The sequence below is a fragment of the Chiloscyllium punctatum genome, chromosome 11 (assembly GCF_047496795.1).
Source record: "Chiloscyllium punctatum isolate Juve2018m chromosome 11, sChiPun1.3, whole genome shotgun sequence".
Lineage (NCBI taxonomy): Eukaryota > Metazoa > Chordata > Chondrichthyes > Orectolobiformes > Hemiscylliidae > Chiloscyllium > Chiloscyllium punctatum.
Window position 1 is genome coordinate 93623667 of NC_092749.1, and position 26734 is coordinate 93650400.

Below are 26734 nucleotides of genomic sequence, written 5' to 3' on the forward strand. Positions count from 1 at the left end.
TTAATTTTTATTTTGAGAAGCAATATAAAGGTTCTGTCTTAGAATTGTTGAGCACGGTTGGTAGGAACAAGAAAATAAAAGTCAGCACATTAGTCATTCATCCAGTTTCAAAATCAAAAACAAATCATTTTTGTCTTTTTAAAATCTACTTCCTATTGCTTCCTGCTGAAATTGAACCCTGTGTAATTCCACGTTCATTGCTTCGGTTAGATCACGGTTCTACTAATTTTGGTTGTGTAGATATTGAAAGGTTTTATTTTCTGGATCTAACTAACAATACCAACTAAAATCCATTTGTTTATTATAGGTCTCGTAAATGTTAGTCGTAGTGCCATGAGCATTTATCTTGAAGCATGAAAACAATGGTACCAGATCTGGTTTAAATGTGAATATTTGCAGTTTAACAATGGTGTGTTGATGTGTCCTAAACAAAGTCCAGTTTGTTCAGGTTAACGTTTACTGCTCAGCTGTGAAACAGAAGGCAAACAACAACAACAAAAAAAAATTGCTTGCTCTTGGAAAAAATGCCAGTGGTCTTCTGTAGAATTAGATCTGAGCAATAAAGACAGATATACTTATAATCCCAAATTCCTTGTTATTTGGATTAAATTGAAGACCATAGTTAAATCATGTTTTCAAAAAGCCTGCTTTTATACTTTATTTTCTTGTGCAAATTTTCAGCTTGAAGGGTCAAGTGATCTGGATTTCAATATGGAAGTTTTTGCAAACAAAACACCATATATAATGTAAATTTTCTTCATTTTGCTGAGGTGAATCAACTTAGTTCAGTATAGGAAGGCTTGGATTTTCATTGAAACTCACCCAAATAACTTTTTTTAGAATTATTTTCTCTGAATTTGGTGTTGTGATGGATGTTGAGCATTGGGAGTGGAAGAGGTTTTTGGCATTTATTGTCAATATTGTTCTAGTTAAAGTAGATATTGCAGTTTGATGCAAAGTTAAACTCACTTCACTTTTCTCCAATAACGGAACATTCTATTCCAGTTTCAGAACGCTATTTTCTCCTTTCGCAATCTTGTGATGTTTTCCCATGTCAGCTATTATTAGATTAGGTTACTTAGTGTGGAAACAGGCCCTTCGGCCCAACAAGTCCACACCGACCTGCCGAAGCGCAACCCACCCAGACCCATTCCCCTACATTTACCCCTTCACCTAATACTACAGGCAATTTAGCATGGCCAATTCACCTAACCTGCACATTTTATTTTGGATTGTGGAAGGAAACTGGAGCACCCGGAGGAAACCCACGCAGACACAGGGAGAATGTGCAAACTCCACACAGAGTAGCCTGAGGCGGGAATTGAACCCGGGTCTCTGGCGCCCATTATGTTGATATTTGAAATGGTGTTTAATTTACGATCATGATTTTGTTGTGCCCAGTGTAACTGCTTTGAAACACCCAGGATCCTTTCATGGAGAACGTTTGTTGCCTGTAACCAGAAGAGAATGCAGTCATCACTGGATTTAAGATTTCAGAAATCAAAGGCTGTTGTGTCACTCAGTTTTTGGAATTCTGGGTATGAGGTTTAAAGCAAACCCAAGCTGATTTGAGAAAAATAACTTTTGTGCGAAGGGCATCCCTGGTATTGAACTGTTGAGTTTCAAATTTAAAAATCCAGTTTTCCATTGCTGATGTTGATGAGAAATTATTTTGGGTGCATTCACAGATTTGCTTAGGGTAGTACTAAAATGATGGTGTTAGAAAGAAATGTGAATCTGGTGCTGCTTGCTGCATGATTGCCTGCACAACAACCTGTCATAGAGATGTACAGCATGGAAACAGACCCTTCAGTCCAACCTGTCCATGCCGACCGGACATCCCAACCCAGTTTAGTCCACCTGTGCCCATATCCCTCCAAACCCTTCAGATAGTTTAATTGTGTCGTGATGGCATCACCTTTTGGTGAGAGAGGTTAAAAGTTAATTAAGGCCCCTTTCACCTGTCATTAGAGTACCTTTTCTCAACTGTTCATCCAGTGTAATTTATGGCAGTCATGGAGTGTGTCACAGCTATAGGGCCGGGGAGGAACTATCCACGAAAGTAGGATACAAATAAAATATAAAATTTAATTCTAGCAATTAGAGTCCATTATGTCCTACAATCAAAAAATCCATTTTATTTCATAAAGCATTCTTTTGTTAAGAGCAGTGCTCTGTGTACAACACTAACCCACTCTGTTTATTTGTAGGCACACAGTACCTGCCAGTCTATGGAAGGAAGCTCAGGGAAAGGACCAAATGTGGTATGAAGGGACCTTGGCATTAGGCCATCCTATCATTCTTTACTTCCATGGCAATGCAGGCACCAGGTAAGAAGTTGGATGATTTTTTAAATATCTCAAACTGGTTCCTTCCAAACTTTCTCATGATGTAACCCAGACTGAAAATATTGAGATGAGAATGAGGAGTATAGTTACAGAGCAATTGATGTAGTAGAATTTGAAATCATTGACTCCCCTTTTGAAATAATATGACCATGGCAGCAACTGGGCCTCTGCGAACAGGTGGCTGAGTCACACTATTCAACAGAAAATATGTTGTGATTCTATTTGCCGAGCTGGGAATTTGTTGCAGATGTTTCGTCCCCTGTCAAGGTGACATCCTCAGTGCTTGGGAGCCTCCTGTGAAGCGCTTCTGTGATGTTTCCTCCGGCATTTATAGTGATTTGTACCTGCCGCTTCCGGTTGTCAGTTCCAGCAGTCCGCTGCAGTGGCCGGTATATTGGGTCCAGGTCGATGTACTTATTGATTGAATCTGTGGATGAGTGCCACGCCTCTAGGAATTCCCTGGCTGTTCTCTGTTTGGCTTGCCCTATAATAGTAGTGTTGTCCCAGTCGAACTCATGTTGCTTGTCATCTGCGTGTGTGGCTACTAAGGATAGCTGGTCAGGTCGTTTCATGGCGAGTTGATGTTCATGGATACAGACCGTTAACTGTCTTCCTGTTTGTCCTATGTAGTGTTTTCTGCAGTCTTGCATGGGATTTTGTACACTACATTTGGTTTTGCTCATGCTGGGTATCGGGTCCTTCGTCCTGGTGAGTTGTTGTCTGGCTGTTGGTTTGTGTGCTGTTATGAGTCCTAGTGGTCGCAGTAGTCTGGCTGTCAGTTCAGAAATGTTTTTGATGTATGGTAGTGTGGCTAGTCCTTTGGGTTGTGGCATGTCCTCATTCTGTTGTCTTTCCCTTAGGCATCTGTTGATGAAATTGCAGGGTATCCACTTTTGGTGAATACATTGTATAGGTGTTCTTCTTCCTCTTTTTGCAGTTTTGGTGTACTGCAGTGTGTTGTGGCCCTTTTGAACAGTGTCTTGATGCAACTTCTTTTGTGTGTGTTGCGGTGTTTGCTTTCATAGTTTAGGACTAGCCACACTACCATACCAAAAACATTTCTGAACTGACAGCAGACTACTGCAACCACGAGGACTCATAACAGCACATAAAACCAACAGCCACTCTCCGACAACAACTCACCAGTACGAAGGACCCGATACCCAACATGAGCAAAACCAATGTAGTGTACAAAATCCCATGCAAGGACTGCACAAAACACTACATAAGACAAACAGGAAGACAGCTAACGGTCCGCATCCATGAACACCAACTAGCCACAAAACTACATGACCAACTATCCTTAGTAGCCACACACGCAGATGACAAGCAACATGAGTTCGACTGGGACAATGCTACTATTATAGGACAAGCAAAACAGAGAGCAGCCACGGAATTCCTAGAGACATGGCACTCATCCACAGATTCAATCAATAAGCACATCGACCTGGACCCAATATACCGGCCACTGCAGCGGATAGCTGGGACTGACAACTGGAAGCGGCAGGTACAAATCACTATAAATGCCGGAGGAAAGATCACAGAAGTGCTTCACAGGAGGCTCCCAAGCACTGAGGATGTGACCTAGACAGGGGACGAAATGTCTGCAACACAAATTCCCAGCTCAGCGAACAGAACCACAACAACGAGCACCTGGGCTACAAATCTTCTCCCAAACTTTCAACAGAAAATAAATCTGAATCTTTAAAGAAATTTTGCAGGAAATCAAAATTGAAAGAGTACAAAGATCTATTGGGCAGAAGGTGGTTACATAGATACAGAGGTATGAAGCTGTCAGGGAATTGAAAGCAAGGAAGAGAATTTTAACAGGGTGCTAATATTTTCAAAGTGCAATATGTCACATCTAATTTTAAAAACTGTAGGTGCAATTCTATAGTTTTGTGTTCTTGAGGGTCAAAGATTAGAAATAACTACAAGGGAAGATTTCCCAATTGATTTTAGCTTTACTGTAATAACAAATGTGAATATAAAAATGTTGACAGTTGTTACAAAGAGCAACAAGGGAAGCCTACACAAAATAAGAGTGTTTATAACATAAGCAGGAAAGAGAAGTGAATATGACTTTTTAAAAAACCTTTATTATTCAGCTGGCAAGCAACTCTTAGCTCAGGTTCGGACTAAGAAAGTCAATCAAAACATGTAATTGGTAAGAAGAATGTTATGAAGTTGATCATGGGGTCAATCAGCCACTGCAAAGTTTCTGTTATTCCATTTAGTTCTAGCCATTGATTCAGGGTTTCTAGCTTGTAAGTCAGTTGGCTTTTTAGTAATAAAAATGTAATTTTTCCAACTTGCACGTAACAATCTCTTTAGTTTTGAAATTAAATTTTGCAGAGATTGCATTTTCATGTCTCAACTTTGCCCAGATGTTATCTGTCACCAGATTTATTGCAACTGAAATGTCTCCATTTCAAATTGCTTCCAATTTTCAAAGTTTTAAAGTCAGCAGCAAATTTACGTAGATTCTTCCAGATGTCTAGAATTGCATGATGACTCTTTCCTATTTTTTATCATAGTTGATTTCTCAAGCCTGCTTAATTAGTTAATTGTGTTTAGCAACTCAACAAAAACAAATGTTGAATCCTGATTTCTTTGGGCAGAGTGATTAAAGTTGAATTCTACAGAGAACAACAGATACAATTTCTGATCAGAGAAGCAATTGAGCATTAGCAGGGAACATAACACTACATTTGCCTGACTGATCTACACGAGACCAGCAGGCTACCTGAGGTGAGATGCCTTTGGGAGGCAGTAGTGTAGTTGTAATGGTAATCTTGATGACTAATCTTGATTAGTAATCCAGAAATTTGGGTAAATGTGCTAGCCTCGTGGGAATTGAATCTCACCATGGGAATTGGTGAAATTTGAAATCTGTTAAGAATTTGGAATAAAATGTATTATGGACTAGGCCAAACTACTCAAAGCATTCTTAAGCAGGCAGCCCTGACCTTAACTTGGCAATTTGTCTTGGTAAGTGTACAGTGAAAATTACCCAGATTAAGTTAGCCAGGTTGACTACCAGATTTTAAAACAGACAAAAATGTAGTTACAAAATTATGCAATGAAGCACAGAGAACAAAATAAGGAACCCCAAAAGAAATCAGCCTATCCAAACTGGACTTAATTATGCTGTTCCCAAATATACACAACAACCCCGATAAGTAAGCCCCCTATATAAAAAAAACAGTAAAAATGGAACACGTGCTTACAGGTTGAAGTTAAAAGGGCAGAAGGAAAGAGCGAGCCTGTTTCCACACAGCTGAACTCCTAACTAGTTCTGGACTGAACTGCTCAGCTAGAGAACTGACCATTCCCCTTTCATTATACAGATCACTTCTAAAACATGATCACTTTGGCCCGAAGTCACATCCGTTTACATATAAACAAAGACGCTCGAGTCTAATCAGGACCAGGAGCTGTTTATGATTTCTCTGAAAACCAAAGAGACAGTATCCTTGAGAAAAGCCTTTAGAAAACAAGGGACCAGCTTAGTGACAAATGTTAGCTAATGGTAACAAAGTAACCACTATTGATTTGGTTTTTTTGGGTTATTAGCATCCTTTTAGAGTCATAGAGTCGTACATATCTCAGCAAGAGGCCCAGCAATCACTTTTCTCTAGCTTCCCACAGAGTTCTCGGGTGTACCTGATCAGGTCCTAGGGATTTATCCATCTTTAACCGTTTCAAGACATCCAGCACTTCCTCTCTGTAATCTGGACATTTTGCAAGATGTCAATATCTATTTCCCTACAGTCTATATCTTCCATATCCTTTTCCACAGTAAATACTGATGCAAAATATTCATTTAGTATCTCCCCCATTTTCTGTGGCTCCACACAAAGGCCACCTTGCTGATCTTTGAGGGGCCCTATTCTCTCTCGAGTTACCCTTTTGTCCTTAATATATTTGTGAAAACCCTTTGGATTCTCCTTAATTCTATTTGCCAAAGCTATCTCATGTCCCTGTTTTGCCTTCCTGATTTCCCTCTTCAGTATACTCCTACTTTCTTTATACTCCTCTTCTAAGGGTTCACTCAATCTATCCTGTCTATACCTGACATATGCTTCCTCCTTTTTCTCAACCAAGCCCTCAATTTCTTTAGTCATCCAGCATTCCCTATACCTACCAGTCTTTCCTTTCACTCTAACAGGAATATACTTTCTCTGGATTCTTGTTATCTCATTTCTGAAGGCTTTCCATTTTCCAGCCATCCCTTTACCAGCGAACATCTGCCTCCAATCAGCTTTTAAAAGGTCTTGCCTAATACCATTAAAATTGGCCTTTCTCCAATTTCGAACTTCAGATTAGATCTGGTCTATCCTTTTCCATCACTATTTTAAAATGAATAAAATTATGGTCGCTGGCTCCAAAGTGCTCCCCCATTGACACCTCAGTCACCTGCCCTGCCTTATTTCCCAAGAGTAGGTCAAGTTTGGCACCTTCTCTAGTAGGTACATCCACATACTGAATCGGAAAATTGTCTTGTACACACTTAACAAATTCCTCTCCAACTAAACCCTTAACACTATGGCAGTCCCAGTCGATGTTTGGAAAGTTAAAATCTCCTACCATAACTATCCTATTATTCTTACAGATAGCTGAGATCTCCTTACAAGTTTGTTTCTCATAATACCTCTGCACCCTCTGAGACATCCTTGATCCTGGCACCATGGAAACAACACACCATTCTGCTTTTTCTCTGCTGGCCACAGAAATGTCTGTCTGTACCTCTGACTACAGAATCCCCTAATCTCTTGGAAGCCGACGTACCTCTCATTGCGTTAGAGCCAGTCTCAATATCAGAAACTTGGCTGTTCATGCTACATTCCCCTGAGAATCCATCACCCCCTACAATTTCCAAAACAGCATACCTGTTTGAAATGGGTATATCCACAAAAGACTCCTGCACTAGCTGCCTACCTCTCTCACCCTTCCTGGAGTTAACCCATCTATGTGACTGTATCTGAGACTTACTCAGATGATTGACAATCACCTGATGAAGGAGCGTTGCTCCGAAAGCTAGGTGCTTCCAATTAAACCTGTTGGACTATAACCTGGTGTTGTGATTTTTAACTTTGTACACCCCAGTCCAATACTGGCCTCTTCGAATCATGACCAAAATTGGTGGTATAGTGGACAGCTGAAGATGATTTTCTAAGATTACAGAGGCATCTTGATCAATTGGGTCAATGTTCTAAGGAATGGCAGATGGATAAATGAGAGATGTTTCACTCTGGCAGGATTTATACACTTAATAGAGGGACCCTGCGGAGTGTTGTTGAACAGAGACCGAAGTTAGCAGGTACATAGTTCTTTGAACGTTGCTTCACAGGTAGACAGCGTCTTTAAGAAGGCATTTCGCACACTTATACTCAATGGTTTGAGCAATGAAGACAGGAGTTGGGATGTCACGTTGAGGTTGTACGCTATGTTGGTGAGGCCATTTTTGGAGTATTGTGTGAAGTTCTGGTTACCCTGCTATAGGGAGAATATTAAATTGGAGAGGGTACAGAAAAAAATTTCCGAATATGTTATGAGGAGTGGAGGGCTTGAGTTATAAGGAGATGCTGGATAGGCTGAGATTATTTTCTCTGGAGCATAGGAAGCTGAAGGGTGACCTTTATAAAAACTTTTGAAATCAAGAGGTGCATGGATAGGGTGAATAGCTAAGGCCTTTTCCTCGGTTAGAGGAGTTCAAAACTAGAAGGCACATCTGTTAAGGTGAGAGTTCTCTTTTTAAATGTTTCGCATGTGCAATAAACTACCAGAGGAAATGGTAGATGCAGGTACTGTTACAACATCTAAAAGACATTTGGAATTTGGATTAGTACATTAATAGAAAAAGTTTAGAGATATGTATTTACAGGTATAACACAGGCAACTGGGGCTAGCTTCGTTTGGGAAACTTGGTCAGCATGGGTCACTTGGATTGAATAGTCTACTTCTGTGCTGTATAACTCTGAATGCCTCATTGGATCAGCTAACTCTCTGTTTTGCACGTTTTTATGAGAGTTATCACTCATTCCTGTACATGTCTGCTGTGGAGAGTGCCAGCTTCTTTACCCCCAAAGCAAGTTATTGATTGATTTGGATTAGGCTATTAGAAGGATTCTCCAAATTACACTTCCCCTAAAAATATTAACAAGGCTAACATTCCTAACTGGAATTTCATTTATACCTTGTTTGTTTGTGGGGTTTTTTTCCAAACCCAGTTTGCATTATGAATTTGTCCAGATAGTGGCCAGTAGCTGTGATTTTTTTTTTCATCTTTTTCAAAGTTCTGTTTGTAGGAGCCTGTTTTCTTCTTTGAAACAGGATATTGGGAATAGACAATTATTGCTGGCCTAGCATGTGATATTCAAACTTTGAATACTTTAACAAAGAAAGAGAATCTTTAGGGCCTAAACTGCCTTGAAATGTAATTTTTAAAGAACTGCACATGATCAGAGAAATTAACCTAGTGTCTATAAATGAGGTCCCATGAATTTTCCTGTACCTATCCTATACCTCAGTAACTGGCATTTTTCTTTTTTTTTGTAGAAATGAGTATCTGGATGACATTGAAAAAGATGTTTTAACTATATTCTTGTTTTTATACGCATTCTTTTTGTAAAATTGCTTAATTTGTTCGTAAGCATTCATTTTGTATGATGGACCTGATTGTGTTCTAAGGTGATGACCCTGAGGAATATTAACTTTGAAGTTTTATTAAATGATGTCCTTTTGTTTTCCACATTTTAATCGAAACTAACCTACATTATGTTGTTTTAAAATTGAAAATGCCACACCAGTAAATTAAACACCATGAAATCCAACTCAGGAAAATTATTCTCTTAGAAATTTATTCTAATTTTCCTTTTGTGTTTATCTGCAGGGGTGGGGATCACAGGGTTCAGCTATATAAGGTAGGAGGTTTTAAAATTAATATTATGGGGGTGGAGGAATATTATTAATATAAAATGCAACTTTAGTTTTCAAAAAAAACTGAGTATATTAAGCTATTCCTGGTCATTCTTGTGTTCTACTCCATTTGAATATCTTGGGGTTAACTTCTTAACAAATTCTCGTTCGAATGAATGTTTGCAGTGGTGCTTTAAATCTGTTGTTCCAAGTTTTAGCTTAGATAATGGGCATCTGACAGAGTCTCAGCCATTTTTGTTCAGCATTTGAACATCAACACCTTTTACAGTCATGCCAAGCCATATTGCGGCACTAACTGTTGAAGTTTTGAAGAGCAATTACCTTTTGCATGTGACTGTATGACTGGTATTAATTACTAGGCCTATTTCAATTGAAATGCTTCCGCTTCAAGTTGCTTCCAGTATAAAATAACTCTGGCAACTGGGAATGTTGCATGTTCTTCAGTATACTTTAACAGATACTCTAAAGGTACTCATCATGGAACCACCCATTGATCGATACATTGATCAAGATGGATTAGTAAGTCTTCCACCTAGCCATATACAGATCTTGAAATGGAGTACATAATCCAGAAAATCCAAGATTTAGCCCTCTGCTGTTTTAGGTTCCAATTTCTTCATGAAATTGATTTTTTAAAAACAGCTTAGATATTTTGCTTTGATAAGTGATGAGACAGAATTTTGGGCATGATTGGATTTTGACTTCTCTTTTGCAATGAAACATATCCGGTTTAATCTCACATATGGTGAAGGTTTTTAAAAATCAATGCCTAATGTCTGGCACTATTTTAATAATATGTTTTGTGGTATTAGTGATGACATTAGATTTCAGCAGCCATAATATTTTTATTTAGTGTGCATAGTCACTGAGCTAAGAAATAATCTTGTCATTGTTTAGATGGCGTTCTTGAACCCCACCTTCTGGTTTACTCAGTGAATACTCCTCAGCAGCGTTGTTTAAATTGCACCACAGCTGCGGCCGGTGGGGTAGCATAACAGAGGCATTGGCATGTTTGGAAATTGTTCAATCAGGCCAACTACTATTGTAGGAGATTGAAATTGGGTGTACAAGTAGGTGAGTCAAAAAAAGTTGTGCTGGAAAAGCACAGCTGGTCAGGCAGCATCCAAGGAGCAGGAGAGTTGATGTTTTGAGCATAAGCTCTTCATCAGAAATTCCTGATGAGCTTATGTTCGAAATTTGACAAAAACTCCTTGGATGCTGCCTGACCGACTGTGCTTTTCCAGCACCACACTTTTATTTTGACTCTGATCTCCAGCATCTGCGATCTTCACTTTCTCCTGTACATGGAGTTGAGTCTAAAAATCAAGAAGTGCTTCCTGATGGATGTTTTCTCCTATGCTGTCTGCCATAGATCCTTAGTTAGAGTCTGGTGGGTTTAGCTATCTGTGTAGTATGTAAGTTCTTCGTGTACAAAGGTGTTCAGAAGAAAGGCATGCAGAGCTGTGTCAAGGAGGATCTTAAGGAAAAGCCAGCAAGTCTCAGACATTGCCTCAAAGGCCTCCAAGATTATGGATTGTTGAGCAGGATGAGATGTGCTTGCATTTCTTCTTCCAGAGCGTGCACAGGGAGAGCTTGGTAATCAACCGCCTAAAGAAAGAAGGTGGTTCAGTAACATCGTCTGGGTCTGACATCCTGCAGATGTGTGGCTGCCCAGTCATTCCTGTCCTCTACTGTGGAGGCCTTTGATGGCAGCACGAGAGAGAGGCTACTCTAGCCACTTTCTGTAGATAGTTAATCTTAAGAGTCCTCTTGTAACAAAAAAGTCCCAAAAGTAATGGCTTACCAGCTGAGTTTTATTCAGCTTTATGGGATTTGATTGATGAGGACCTGCTGCAGGTGTACAACAGTATGCTTCTGGCTGGTAGCATGTGTAAATCTGTGTGGAAAAGTATCATTGCCCTCTTCAAGTAGAAGGGGGAGAGGGAGGGAATTAGTGACCAATTTCACTGTTGAATGTGGATTATAAAATTATGACCTAAGGTCATTGCCAACCAGGTGAGGTGATTCACTTTGACCAAACTTGTGCTCTTCTAGTCAGCGGAGGCCAACATGTCAAAGCCTCCCTGTATATGGATGACATCACCATTTCTGCTCTGATTTGCTGTCTATATGCAGACTCATGAACATCTGCAACCAGTTCAAGGCCAGTGGCCTGAGCCCACCATCCCCCAGCACTGCCCCCTCTCCATTGCAGGTAACAAAAACCTGCTCATCAGGGGGGAGAGTCTGTTGTTGTATGTGGTGAAGGTCTAGCCTATTCCCTTAAGGCTGCAGTTATCCAAGCCATCTTTCACTTCATCTGGATGTCAAAGATGGACACTATCTACAAGGGCACCTTGTGAAAATCTCTGGGTATGTTCTTCCCCCATTTATCCAATGTCACCTTCCTCCTGATGGCCAACTTTGTGTGGCCAAATCAAGCTATCGACACTCAGTACGCAAACACCGAGTGTCACTATGTTCTACGTGTCCCCGGTGTTGCAAAGGATGAGCCTGGCCTCATTGCCACAGAACAGTTGTACCATCCCTTATCACCTGTCCCTCTTGGAGAAATTTGTAAAGTGAAGTGCGTTTGACCACATGTCCATCAGGCAGTGGTCAGCATGTAGCGTCATTAATACCTGATGGGGAAAGGAGAGGGTCGATTCTGTTGGTGGTTCCCTGAGCAAACTCAAAATCATTTGGAAGAATGACTCTTCACCAGTTCTTTCCAACAAGCACCAAGACATGGTAGTGAGAAAGGTACGACTTGTGCGATCCTCCATGTACGCCTGGACTCTGCTGCCACATGCTGCCCTTGAAGCAGCTGCAGGGGGAAGAGACTGTCACACAACATCTGGAGTATACCTTCACAAAGAAGTAATGGAGAGAGATGCAGTCGTTTTTGTTGAGATTTGTTCTGAGCAGCTCTGTGACCTAGGACTCTGCTCCATGCTGCCTCCCTGGGAGGCACACTGACGTAAACATCGAATGTTCTGGAACACCATTAATTCTGTGAAAGATGCTGTTTGGTCTGCCGAAAGCGCACAGATCTTCCAGTGCAGCACGTTAACTTCGACCAAGTGTTGTAGACTGGCACCTTCCAAGGACCTAGACTACGTGCTGAGGATACACTAAAGCTTGGGACACCTGCCACCAAGGTGTAGTGGGGAAAGACCACTGTCTGAGGTCTTTGCCAAAGTCTAACAAGGATTTGTTCGGTTATCAGACTCTGCCTCAAAATATTTGTAAATAGTCTTGCGTGAGTCAAAAATGCATTTAGCTTTTGCAACTGCAGGGAATGCAAAGACTGTACAAACTTGCTTCAGTACCTGGTATATGTGCATGAAGATTATTTTTATGTATTAAGTATATTTTTGCAATAAAATCTGGGATGGCACATAAGAAGTACTGCTAGTGGGTTGAGGAGCTCATTGAATAAGGGCACACTTGGTTCTGTAGCTTTTTCCAGTAACTTGTCTGTTGGAAATATCCTCCTGATGTGAGAGATGGTGCATGTTGCAGAGGCTAGTGAACTACGGAGGTCAGTTGTTCAGAAGTACCTGAAATTGAGATCGAAGTAGGAACTGAATGTTGCCCGAAATGGCCAGGGACTGAAGCAGAATGGAACCCTGTTTATTTGGGTTTACCACTGACAGAATCCTCATGCACTGACAGCAGGCCCAATGGAAATACAGCTTAATAGAATTTAGAGTTGGCTTTCTTGTCACATGAACTTGAATGAGTGCAATGAAAAGTTGGCAATAGCATCTTAGGTACAAAATATCTAGGTATAGATACTTAAGTATTTATTACAGAATTGAAAGAATAATAAATACAGTCCAGCATAAGCATAAAAAATGTTTTTAAAAGTACTCAAATTACAGTCCTTTTCAACAAATATGTGTCAGCTCCTAGCCTCCACACTGCACTGGGCCAAGCCTCCAGACTGCACCAGGCTTCAAAACTTGAGGCTTTGCCTTCAGTCCGCAAGGACCTTGCCTCCCTCATGCCAGCCTCCGGTCCAGAGCTCACTTCCCACATTGGCTTAATAAATTAGGAGCTCAAAGATCACTATATTTTTGATCAATCTGAATTGTACTGTGATGCAGTCTATGGTGAAAAGTTTAAAATGGCATGGAAAAATTAACACTCGACAAAGTTAATTTGAAAGTATACATTTCACCACCAGAATGCTCCTTACTGATGTTGATTCTGAACTATTGAAACAAATGTATTATGCTTCTGTAGATAAAACAAAAGTTTCAATGCACAAGGCCCAAACTGGTCAACATTTTGACAAAATAAGCAATAGATTGTTGTCTGAAAATAATATTGTGCTAAAGGTATGTTGCATTCCTCTTGTTTATGATAAACAATATTTTGTTTTTATTCACCTGTTCAATTTTATACTGATGTAACTAATGATCAGACATTGGGAGTTGAAGAATCTATTCAGTAAAATTTCAAATCTGTATTTATTATAACTTCATGCGAATTGAAAGATATCTTGGGGAATGGATCTGTTTTTGAAGTTTGAGCATGTGATTCTCCATGCTGTGGGTTAATGCATTTCTTTCTTTACAGTTGACAGGAGGAATTCTGTTCAGTTTCTGAATATTGTCATAAACAGAAAGGATATCACATTTTTTGGATATCACATTTTTCAGATTCACATTCCATGGTACCCATTAAAAGAGAAGCGAAGAGTTGTTTGTGTTTATGTAGCATATTTCATGATCTTCGGGTGTGCCAAACCACTTTGCAGCTCATTAGATGCTTTTGAAGTGTGATTACTCTTCTGATGTGGGAAACTTATTGACCAATTTGTACACATCTGTAATAAGGAACAATAGTGCAATAATCAGCTAATCTGTACGTCATATTGATTTGAGGGATAAATGTTCACTGGTCACCCACGGAGAATTCCTAGCTCTTTGAGAAAGCAACATGAGACATTGCTGAAAACATCCAGGGTCTCTACTGTATTGGAAATGTCAGTCTCGATCATCTGCTCAAATCTCTGAAATGGAACTTGAATCTGCAACTTTCTGACTTGAGTAAAGAGAGTGCTACCTTAGCTGCAACTAACACCAGATTAACACGTGGTAGTGAATACTCATCACTGAGTGATATACAATGTAGTTTAAACAATGAAACCAAAGTTAAGTGATGATTCAAAAGATCTAAAAATATTGGTATTGCTGTTGTCTTTCAAACACTATCAAATTATATCTGAAGAATAACACATTTCTAATTGAATTAGAGCTAAATACACTAGCAACACAGTCAGCTGCCTCGCTGCAAATCCTGTCTAGGAAGCACTTATCGGTTTTAAAGTTGACACTTGAGGAAATGTTAATTGTGAAGCTTATGATTCAAAAAGCTTGGATCCAGGTTATCATACACAAATTTACCTGTGTGGATTTGAGTTCTTGTTTGAAGCATAGAATAAAACAAAGATCTGAGTAGGGTTTGTAGTGCATTTAGGTATATTTTAAAAATTATAAAATTTGAGCTGTAGCTGCAATTAGCCATGTAATATGTTGTGATAATGGAAATCTAGCTCAAATGGTTAAATCTGGTACTAAATATTCCTTCTCCTTTCTTAAAAATATACCTTGCATCCAGGAAGGGAAGTAAGAGGTGCTGCTCTAGGCTGCCATCTTGGTGCTACATTCAGTGGGCCTTGCTGCCACTTGGGTCGAATGAGCAGATCTAACCATCATGCCCAAGACTGTGATCAATTGTGTGACGCTGGTCTAACATGCAACCACAATCCATCATTCCGCTAATGGTTCTGGTCCCAAAAGTGAGAAATTGCAACTGATATGGTTTTGGCCACATTTCCACCCTTGATAACGGTACTATAGCGTGATCCCTCCGAGAATCTTGGAGAGACAGAGGATTAAACATATAATCAGAGCAGTGTTAGAATCATAAGGCAGCAATAGGGAATTTTAGTTACCCAAGTATTAACTGAGATCATTTGTGTGCAAGATGGGGAGGGAACAAAATTTTTAAATTGCGACCAAGAGAACATTTTAGCTAATATGCAGCAAGATCCAGCAGAGGAGGATGCAGTTCTGGACCTAATATTCAAAATAATTCTAAAGTCAGAAGTCACACAACACCAAGTATTAATCCAACAGGTTTATTTGAAGTTGCAAGCTTTTGGAGCTGTGCTCCTCCAGGTAATGAAGGAGCAGCTGAAACTGAAGCTTGCAACTTCAAATAACCCTGTTGGACTCGAAACCTGGTGTTGTGTAACTTCTGACTTTGTCCACCCCAGTCCAATAGTGGCACCTCCACCTCAAAATGTGCAGGGAATTTAGACTTTAACTATGTGATTTCACAGTTACTGCTTAGAGCAGCAGCATAGTGTGGAAGTAGTGGTAGCAAGAAAATAATTGACTGTCTTCTGCAATTATTTTCTGCAATGATAGCAATTTTGACCCTGCTTCTTCCAATCTGAAAAATGTATCACTCTATCGTTCATACATATAAGCTATTCACCTGCCCAGGAGTATGAGTTGTTGTTAGCCTGATGGCCTTTGGCATCTACAGCTGGTCATAATTGTATCGTTCAATCAACCATCTTTTGCTGACCAAATGTGTTTGTGCACACACCTCTGGTGATATGGCATTTTATTTCACCTCCACCTATTTACAAAGCATGACTGTGTGTTCTGGAAACTTGTTTTCAAAGCTGCAGCAATTCCTTCCACAGTTCTTTGTTAACTGTCTTTTTAGCCCACAGTCAAAGATGGAAAATCAAAACCTCGTCTTTACAGTGATTGTAGTTTAGTTAAATTTGGGATAGTTACTCAAAAGGACAAGGATCAACAGGGAATAAGAGTTTTAAGACTAGATGTGACTTGGCCCAAGTGGATGAGGAGCAGCTGCTGTCAGATCAGTGGGCATACTAAAGGAAGAAATAGCAAGAGTGCAGAGCAAGTGTGTCCTTGTAAAGATAAAGGAAGGAACAAAGACTGGAGAAACCTGGATGTGAAGGTGCATAAATGTTAAGATTAAGGGGGAAAATAAGAAGCTTATGGTAGATACTGAGGGGTCGATATGGCAGAGTCCCTAGAGGGGTATCCGAAATGTAGGAGGGAACTTTAGAAAGAAATTGAGAAAGCGAAGAGTGTGCATAAGAAAACATTGAGTTGAATAAAAGATTAAACATAGATAAAGAGCAAGAAAGAATAACTAGGGAAAGAATATGGCCACAAAAACTCTTTGATGGAAAAGCGCAGGTCTGGTAGCATCTGTGGATAGAAATCCGTTCGTTTCGGATCGACAGACGCTTCCTTAGAACTCTTTTCTCTCCAGATGTTGCCTGACCTGTTGAACTTATCCAGCAATTTCTGTTTTTCTTTCAGATTTAAAGCATCCAGAATTCTTTCGGTTTTGTGTTATGAAGTTAATCACATGTACTGTGCCTTTTGAGAGAGTGAATGCTGTTCTGAACTGAGATTATAAGCACTTGTGTATGTGACTAGATGGCAGTCCCAGAGTGTACTAGAAAATTGAAAATATGTAACATTTGGCTGTGAAATGGATGAGAGTTTTGGATGCTGTTGTGACAACCATTTGAATTTAACCAATCAGTTGAAATTATACCCCAGGATACTAAAACCCAATCAATTTTGAATCTATTGGTTTGCCAACATCAAACCAATGAGACAATCCAATTGTTGGGGTATAAAAATACAGATGTTTTGAAAATTGGAGAGAGAACATCTGCCATCAAGACAGAAACATCTGGAGATCTAACATCTTGCTCTCCAAGAAATTAAGAAGCACACTGTATCCAAGGTACTTTTTCAAATAAAACATACTTCCAGTAACAAGAAAGACAATGACCCAGGGAGATCTTCAGCTGGAAGAAAGGCACAGAAGACAACAGCGGCTGTATCGTTTTGAAATTAAGTTGATGTAATTCCAATAAGTGTCTTATTGGAACAGTATATTGTTAGAGATGGAGGCAGATTGTAAGAGTTAAGAGAGAGGGGGGCTTAGAATTGTGAGTACTTGTTTAAAGTTCATTTTGCATTTTAAAAAAAGTTGATATTTTCTTTAAATAGTGGAATTTGAGAGTTCTCTGTCACTCATATTTTAACAGATTATGAGGCAATGTGAGCTTTTCTGGGTGTTTGGTTTAATTAACAGAGGGGTTCACCTCCATATTGCAACAAGAGTGTGGCCATTAGGTATAATAGGGATAACTTGTGTATGGACCTTGAAACTGTGGGCACAGACCTCAATGAAAATCGTCAGCCTTGACAATAGAAAAGGATAATGCAGGTGGAGGACCATGAGCTATTAGAAGAAACAACGTAGAAAGAGTGTGTGTGCAGGTACTTGCAACTTAAGTAGTTTTAGAAGTGGAAGATGTGAAGGCTCAGATAAGATGTATGCTAGGTTGGAGGGAAAGGAGGAAATATCAGGGGTCAGAGCAGTAATTTTTCAAGTCTTTGGCCACAGGTGAGGTGCCAGAGAACTATAGGGCCACTAGCATTGACCTATCCTTTCTTTTAAACAAAAAAAGAAGCAAGAGATAGACCATGCAATTACAGTCTAGTAAGCTTAACCTCCTGTGGTGGGGAAGTTGTTAGAATTCTGAAGAATAGAATATACCTACACTTGAAGATACATAGATTAATTGGCAATAGTTGGTATGGATTGGTTAAGGGAGGATTGGGTTTAACAAATTTCATTGAATTTTTTTTGTGTTAATGAGGGTGATGCATCTGACGAAGGCCATGTGAACTTTAATGTGGCTTTTGTCTCGCTTGTGGCAGACTTGTCAAGGAAAGAAGCAGTGAGATCCAAAGCAAAGTGACACCTTGGAGAAAAAAGGCTGAGAGTTGAGAAGCAGAGGATGGTGGTAGAGGGATGTTTCTGTGATTGGAAATCTGTTTCTAGTGGAGTTATGCAGGGGTCTGTACACTTGCGGTATGGATTGAATGTAGGGGGTATGATCAAGAAGTTCCTAGATGATGTAAATTGGGGGTAGAGTGATAAAGAGTGAGGTGGCTAGCTATATAAACTAGTGAAGATCAGAGGGATATCCACAAATCCCTGAAGATAACAGGGCAAGTAGCTAATGTGGTTCTAATGGCATATTGGATACTTTATTAACCTAAGCATTGAATTCAAGAGCAATGTTATGTTGGAACTGCATTAAGCGCTAGTTAGGCCGAAACAGGGATTTGTTTCTGATCATTGCATATTAAGAAAGATGTGATTGCTCATGAGGGCCTAACTCGCACTTAATTCAGTTCCAGCATCACATTGCTCTTGAATTCTGTGCTTTGGCTAATAAAGTATCCCATATGCTGCCAGTACATAAGAAACGGTGCAGTGGGAGATTTACCAGGATGCTGACAGGGCCTGAGGGTCTGAGGTATAAGGGAAGATCAAATAGGCAGAGGTTGTTTTTCCTTGGATCAATGAAGATTGAGAAGGAGCTTGATAGAGGTATACAAGATTGAGCGCCACAGAGAACACTTTTCTTTATCCCATTAACAGTGAGAACAGTCACTGGGGGCATAGATTTAAGATAAGTGGTAGAAGGTGAGGAAGAGAGTTGAGAAATTCTTTCGAGAGGGTGGTGGGACTCTGGAATTCACTGCATGAAACTCTCTAGAAGAATATTTAGAAATTCACATGAGTTGCCATAGCTTCCAGGACTATGGTTCAGAAGCTGGAAAGTGGCATTAATGTAGTGAGATCCTTTATTGACTAGAGTGGATATGATGGGCTCAATTGGCACTCTTACATTGTAAACAGTTTTTTCAAAATTTCATTTTTGAAAGGAAGAGTAGCTTTTACATTTTTGAACAATCACCAGACTCCAAGTTAATTCTGCTTTCTTTCCACAGATGCTGCCAGACCTGCTGAGTTTCTGCAGCAATTTTTGTTTTTGTCTTTGTTTCAGATCTCCAGCGCGCAGTTCGTTCTTTTACTTAAATAAATGTTTATTTCTCAGTACCAAACTGTACTTGCAACAACACTCACTCTGTCACACGCAGAAGAGACATGCACACACAAGAAAAAGTGACTGCAAAAATGGTAGCATGCAATTAGGGATTTTTTGGGCTTAAAAACTATTACTTGGAGTCTTTTGAGATGGAAGCTGGAAATACTGTAGTTGCTATAATTCTTTTTGTTCACTGAGGAAATGTAGATTGTCACCAAAAATACCAATGTTGTTGTGGGTTACTACTTGTGACAGCAAGTTTCTGACTTTGCCCCAGTTGAAGGGCAGTTGAGCCTTGTATTGAAGACCTGTCCTTTGCTAGCCCCACGTATTTGCCTGTTGATGAATTCTAGATAAGGTTGTTCTTCCTTTCACTGAGTAGGATCCTCCCTTTGGTTTCCTTGCCTCTTGGACTTCAGTGTGAAGATGGAACTGTGTCCACAAGGACTGTCAGTCATTCCAATTAACAGTGCCATGGTTAAGTGCATCTGCAACAGGATGAATTGGGAGGACAAAGTCAAGGAGGTTCTCTGCCCCTTGTTTGTTTCCTCAATATCTGCCACAGACCCAAACTAGCATTTAAGTTTCTTTTGGACTCTATCAACTTGATCAGTATTAATGCCATCAAATCTTAGTAATGGATGTTGAAGTGCCCCACTCAACATTTGTGCCCTTGCCACCTTCACTTCTTCCAAATGATTTTCAACATTGGTACTGATTTATCAAGCTAAGGAAAGAGTGATGGGTGGTGATCAGGGAGCTTGGGAGGTTTTCTTGCTCTTCTTTGACCTGGTGCCATGAGACTTTGAGGCCTGGAGCCAATATTGAGGAATGACAGGTTGATATCCCATTGTGCTACCCTCTGGTGGGTTTGGCTTGCTGGTAGAACGGGCACACCCAGGATTATAATGGTTTTTGAGCAGTCTTCTATAAAGTATGATTTAGGGTGTTGCTTGTTTAATCTGTGGGACAATTCTCCCTGTTTTGAAGCAAATGTTAGTAAGGATATTTATGCAGAGTCAACCGGGCTGGGTATATCATGTTAATAGTATCTAGGTTGGTGTTAAGTGATCTGTACAGTTGCACTGAATCAGAATTCTGAAATCCCTACAGTGTGGAAGCAGGCCATTGGGTCCACACTGACCCACTGCATCCCACCCAGACCCACCCACTACCCTATCCCTATAAACTGCATTTTCCTATGGCTAATCCACCGAACCTGCACATCCCTGGGTACTATGAGCGATTTAATATGGCCAATCCACCTAACCTACACATTTTTATTATGTGGGAGGAAACCCAGAAGACATGGGAGAATGTGCACAGACTGACACCTGCGGGCGGAACCAAACCCGGTCTGTGTTGTGAGACAGCAGTGCTAACCACTCTACTGCCCCACTGCTTTTTGACTTTTTTGTAATGGTTTGTTGACACTAAGAGGCATGTTTTAAGGTAACCACATTGATTTAGACGTAATTTCAGACTCTGTCAGTTTAGGGTGGCAGATTTCCTTTGAAGAATATTAGTGAACTGCATTTTTAGCCTGAGCCTCTGAGATGCTAGTCTAATTACCTTGCCAATGTACCACCACCCCTCCTAATTTTAGACACCACCTTTTTATGAAGAATGTGAATGTTTGAGTACAGAAAAAGTTTGAGTATGATTTCAAGGATGCGGGATTTTAGTTTGTGGGATAGATTGGAGAAGATGATCAACATGCTCAATTTGAAGTTGATACTGAAGGCAGAGAGAAACTATTTTCTTTGGTGTGATTGAAAACTAAAGGAAAACGGTTTTGTGGTGATTGGCTAAACAGTGAAAGGTAACAAAAGTTTGGGAACTGGAGTTTGCTTGCGGTGGACACATCAATTAGTAGTTTTTAAAGGGATTTGGATAAACGCCTGAAAATTACCATTTGCTGGGTTTGGGAAAGGGTGGGAGAGTAGGGATAACTAATTAATGGACTTCCTGTGGTGGAGATGTTCTGTAGGCAAAAGTGAGGACTGCAGATGCTGGAAATCAGAGTCTAGATTAGAGTGGTGCTGGAAAAGCACAGCAGGCCAGGCAGCATCTGAGGAGCAGGGAAATCGACATTTCGGGCAAAAGACCTTCATCAGGAATGGAGGCAGGGAGCCTCCAGGGTGGAGAGACAAATGGGGGGGTGGGGTGGGGAGAAGGTAGCAAAGAGTACAATAGGTAAATGGGGGTGGGGTTGGAGGTGATATGTCAGAGAGGAGGGTCGGGGCAGGTAGCAAAGAGTACAATGGGTGGATGGAGGTGGGTATGAAGGTGATAGGTCAGAGGGGAGGGTGGAGTGAATAGGTGGGAAGGGAGATTGGCAGGTAGGACAGGTCATGACGGTGCTGAGCTGGATGTTTGGAACTGGGGTAGGGTGGGGGAAGGGGAAATGAGAAAACTGGTGAAGTCCACATTGATGCCTTGGGGTTGAAATGTTCTGAGGCAGACGATGAGGTGTTCTTCCTGCAGGCATCAGGTGGTGAGGGAGTGGCGGTGGAGAGGCCCAGGACCTGCATGTCCTCAGCAGAGTGGGAGGGGAGTTGAAATGTTGGGCCACAGGGTGGTGGGGTTGATTGGTGCGGGTGTCCTGGAGATGTTCCCTAAAGTGCTTTGCGAGGAGGCGTCCAGTCTCCCCAGTGTAGAGGAGACTACATCGGGAGCAATGGATACAGTAAATAACATTGGATGTTCAGGTGAAACTTTGAATGTGGAAGGCTTCTTTGGGGCCTTGGATGGAGGTGAGGGGGGAAAAGTGTGGATGCAGGTTTTGCAATTCCTGCAGTGGCAGGGGAGGGTGCCAGGATTGGGTTGTTAGGGGGGTGGGGTGGGGGGGGGGGTGTGGACCTGACCAGGTAGTCACGGAGGGAACAGTCTTTGCGGAAAGTGGAAAGGGATGGGTAGGGAAATATATCTCTGGTGGGGTCCGTTTGGAGGTGGCAGAAATGTCGGCGGATGATGCGGTCTATGCGATGGTTGGTAGGGTGGAAGGTAAAGACTGGGGGGTATTCTGTCCTTGTTACGGTTGGAGGGGTGGTGGTTGAGGGCCGAGGTGTGGGATGTGGATGAGACGCATTGGAGGGCATCTTCAACCACGTGGGAAGGGGAAATTCGGTCTCTGAAGGAGGCCATCTGGTGTGTTCTGAGGTGGAATTGGTCCTCCTTGGTGCAGATATGGCAGAGACAGAGGAATTGGGAATATGGGATGGCATTTTTGCAGGAGGTAGGGTGGAAAGAGGTGTAATCCAGGTAGCTGTGGGAGTCGGTGGGTTTGTTTAAAAAAAAAAGTCAGTTACAAGTCAGTTGTCACTAATGGAGATGGAGAGGTCCAGGAAGGGGAGGGAGGTGTCAGAGATGGTCCAGGTGAATTTAAGGTCAGGGTGGAATGTGTTGGTGAAGTTGATGAACTGCTCAACCTCCTTGCGGGAGCACGAGGTGGCGCCGATGTAGTCATCAATGTAGCGGACGAAGAGGTGGGGAGTCGTGCCGGTGTAACTACGGAAGATGGACTGTTCTACATAGCTGACAAAGAGACAGGCATAGCTGGGGCCCATACAGGTGCCCATGGCTACCCCTTTGGTCTGGAGGAAGTGGGAGGATTCGCAGGAGAAATTGTTATGGATGAGGACCAGTTCCACCAATAGAAGGGTACTGTTGGGGACCTCAGGAGAGGAAGGAACGGAGGGCTTGGAGGCCCTGATCATGGCAGGTGGAGGTGTAGAGGGATTGGGTGTCCATGGTGAAGATAAGGCGTTGAGGCCGGGGAAGCAGAAGTCTTGGAGGAGGGGGAGGGCATGGGTGGTGTCTTGATCGTATGTTGGGAGTTCCTGGACTAGGGGGGATAGGACAGTATCAAGGTAGGTGGAGGTGAATTCGGTAGGGCAGGAGCATGCTGAGACAATGAGTCGGCCGGGGTGGTCAAGCTTGTCGATCTTGGGAAGGAGTTAGAATTGGGTGGTGCGGAGTTCCTGGACTACGAGGTTAGAAGCTGTAGGTGGGAGATCTCCTGAGGTGATGAGATTGTGTTTGGTCTGGGAGATGATGGTTTGGTGATGGGGGTGGGGTCATGGTTGAGGGGGCGGTAGGAGGAGGTGTCTTCAAGTTGGCGTCTGGCTTCAGCGGTGTAGAGGTCAGTGCGCCAAACTACCACTGCACCCACTTTAACCGCTGGCTTAATGGTGGGGTTGGGATTGGAGCAGTGGGAGTGGAGGGTTGCGCGTTGTGAGGGTGAGAGGTTGGAGTGGGAGGGGGGTGGACAGATTAATGTTTCGGCGGCAGTTGGCAATGAAGACATTGAGGGAGGGTAATAGCCAGCGTGGGGTGTCCAGGTGGATGGAGTGTGTTGGAGGCGGGCGAAGGGGTCCTCGAAGGTGGGCGGGACTCCTGATTGAAGCAGTAAACTCTGAGGCAGCGGAAGAAGTAGTGTTTGACGTCACTATGCATGTTAAATTCATTTATGCATAGGCGGAGGGGGATAAAGGTAAGGCCTTTGCTGAGGACTGATTGTTCGTCCTCAATGAGGGGGAGGCCTGGGGGGCCGGTGAAAACTTGGCAGGGCCGGGTAGGACCTTGTGTAGGTGTGGAGCTGGGAGTGGGGGCAGAGCCTGTAACTGAAGTGGGAATGGGGATGGAGTCATGAACAGGGGTGATGTTCCTCTCTGGGTTCGGGGGGGGGGGGGGGGTGCAGGGATGGTGACAGTGGGACCTGGGGTTGGGTGGGGTGGGTAAGGGGAACAGGCATGGTTGCATGTCGGCAGAATGCAGATCAGTGGCGTTTGTGGGGGCAGAATTGGTGGTGAACACAGCAGTAGGGGATGGAAGTCGCTGAGCATGCGATGGCAGTGATGACGTGGGGGGAGGGCTGGAAGTTATGTCACTTGTGGTGCATGAGGAATCGTGAGGGGTGGGAGTGGCTATGGACGTGGCCATGATGGAGGCGGAAGTAATGTCATCGATCGCTGCCTTGTCCTGTTTCCGATGTCTATGCACTGACACACAACTGTGCAATATCAAAGTACAACAAAATCCTATGGCACTACTTGAAAACTAGGAAGGTTCTCCCTGATGTCCTGGCCAAAACTTATTATTTGGGCAGCATTGCTGAAATAAATAATCTAGTCCTGATCTCATTCGTGCTTGTGAGATTTACATTGTCTATCTGCCGACACATTGATGTATTTCCTATGTTATAGCAGTGATTTGTTTTTAAAGAAATACTTAATCTCACGACATCTTGAGGTATTTTACGGTGTTATTTTAAATTCATTCATGGGATGTTTATTGCCCATTCTAGTTGCCCTTGTGACGGTTGTGGTGAGTTGCTGTGTTAAATCACAGTAGTCCACATTTTGTAACATTCTCAGTGCTGTTAGGGAGTTCCAAGATTTTGGTCCAATGTTACTGAAAGAACGGTAAATAATTTCCAAGTCAGTCATGAGGGGCTTGGAAGGGGACTTGCAGGTGGTGGTGTTCTCTGCTGCCATTGACCTTTGAGATGAAGTTGATTGTGGGTTAAGGAGGTGCTATATAAGAATACTTGGTGAAGTTCTGCAGTGCATATACACACTGCTGCCACTGAGCATCAGTAGTGGAAGGAGAGAATGTTTGTGGCTGTGGTGCCGTATGTTATCAAGCTTCTTGAATGTTATTGGAGTTGCACTCATCCAGCCAAGACAGGAGCCTTCCATCACAGTCCTGACTTCTGCCTTATGGATAGCGGACAGGTTTTGTGGAGTCAGGAGGTGAGTTACTTGCTGCAGGATTTCTAGACTCTGACCTGCTGTTATAGCCACTCTGCATGGTGAATCCAGCTGAGATTCTGGTCAATGTTAATGCCCAGGATAGTAATGGGGGAATTCAGTGATGGTAGCATCATTGAATCTGAAGGGGCGAATTGCCTGGAATTTGTATAGCTTGAATGTTATTTGCCACTTAACAGCCTATGCTTAGATATTGTCCAGGTCATTCTGTATTTGAGGAATTGCATGTGATGCTGAACATTGTGCATCTTAAGGTCAGAGCCCGCAATAGTTGCTGATAGCACTGTTCAGTGTATTGTGAAAAACGCTGTATGATTGCAAGTATATGGACAGCCATTGGAAAACAGGATTGCACTAGGCAATGAGAGAATTGTAGTTTGTTTTACACTGAAGAAGCATTACCCCACTGTATATGGATTGACAACCTATTGAGAAATGATAAGTTTTATATGTGCAACCCCAAGTTATTGAAATGCAGTTTATCTTGGTGCCTCACTTCTATTTTTCTCTAGCTTTGACTTTAGAGCCATTAGAAACGTATGCACATTACTGAGAAGCTGCATCTTTAATGTAATAAGGAAAACTTATGTTGTGCTTACAGCAACAAAAATCTGAAAGGGACAATTTTATCCTTTTACTTTGTTGCTTTTAAATTCATAAGGGTTTAGCAGCAGCATGTTCATAAACCTGTTAAATGATACTGAAGGTCACGTTGAAACTGTCTTCTTTATGTGATGACCTGATCCCAATAAGAATTGGAGATGAATTACACTCAACAATAAGAAATGCATTGTCTCTGTATTACAACTCATCTCTCCGAATGAAAATGCACATATTGTTCACTTGTATGCTGTGGAAGTCAAGAGGAGAGTATATGCTTATCTTTGAGTGCAAAATATTTATTAATTATGCATGATAGCATTTCAATACTGAACTTATTTGTGCATTACTTCTCTACATTTTTGATTTTCTTCCTGTTTTAGGTCTTGAGCTCTCAAGGCTACCATGTAGTTGCATTTGATTATAGGGGTAAGTAGCTCTGTAGCTCTGGATTTAATTAAAAAATTTAAGTAGTGTTTATCTGTTTACCAATAGAAATGGATCTGGTAAATAATAGTGCACCGGTATGATCTCTAACAAGAAATGTGTAGCACGTGCATTAATAAAGATTTTAAAGGAGTGATCTACTGCATAAAGAACAGCCAGAATTAGGTAATTTCACAGTATGTTGGCAGTATAAGTGAGCTTGAATCATCACTGTCTTGTGATTTTGGGGCACTGTTTGTTTGAATCCTGGTCTCTGTTTGGTTTCGAACATGAACAGCACAAAACTGCATGTTTTTTTTGTTTCAGAAAGTATAAAAAAGTGCTTGTTTTGCTTTCTGTCTCCTAACTTAAGTATTTTTCCTTCAGATCCTTATTTTGTATTTGCCCTCCTTTCTGGTAGTAATCACACTATTACAAAAAGGTGTGATATGGGGCTGAATTGTCTGCTTGCATGCTTCTCTTTCTTGGTTTTATTGTTAAAGATGCAATTCCATTCATCCTCTACAATTGTAGAGTTAATTTAATTCCAGCCATTGTTTTAAAATAGCTTTAAAATATATAGATATGTATCTATTTTATATGCCTATATAGATATATATATGCTTTATCCCACCAATCTCCCTGTCACATTGATA

General features: G+C 41.5%; 1 protein-coding gene across 1 annotated transcript in view; it reads left to right on the plus strand.

The window, feature by feature from the left end:
* abhd12 (abhydrolase domain containing 12, lysophospholipase) overlaps window positions 1–26734 on the plus strand; it is a 145767-nt gene that overhangs the window by 48448 nt on the left and 70585 nt on the right. The window contains exons 5-7 of the mRNA XM_072581299.1: window positions 2211–2330; window positions 9244–9274; window positions 26036–26081. Coding sequence (XP_072437400.1) covers window positions 2211–2330; window positions 9244–9274; window positions 26036–26081 — 197 coding nt within the window. The remainder of the gene's footprint in view (window positions 1–2210; window positions 2331–9243; window positions 9275–26035; window positions 26082–26734) is intronic.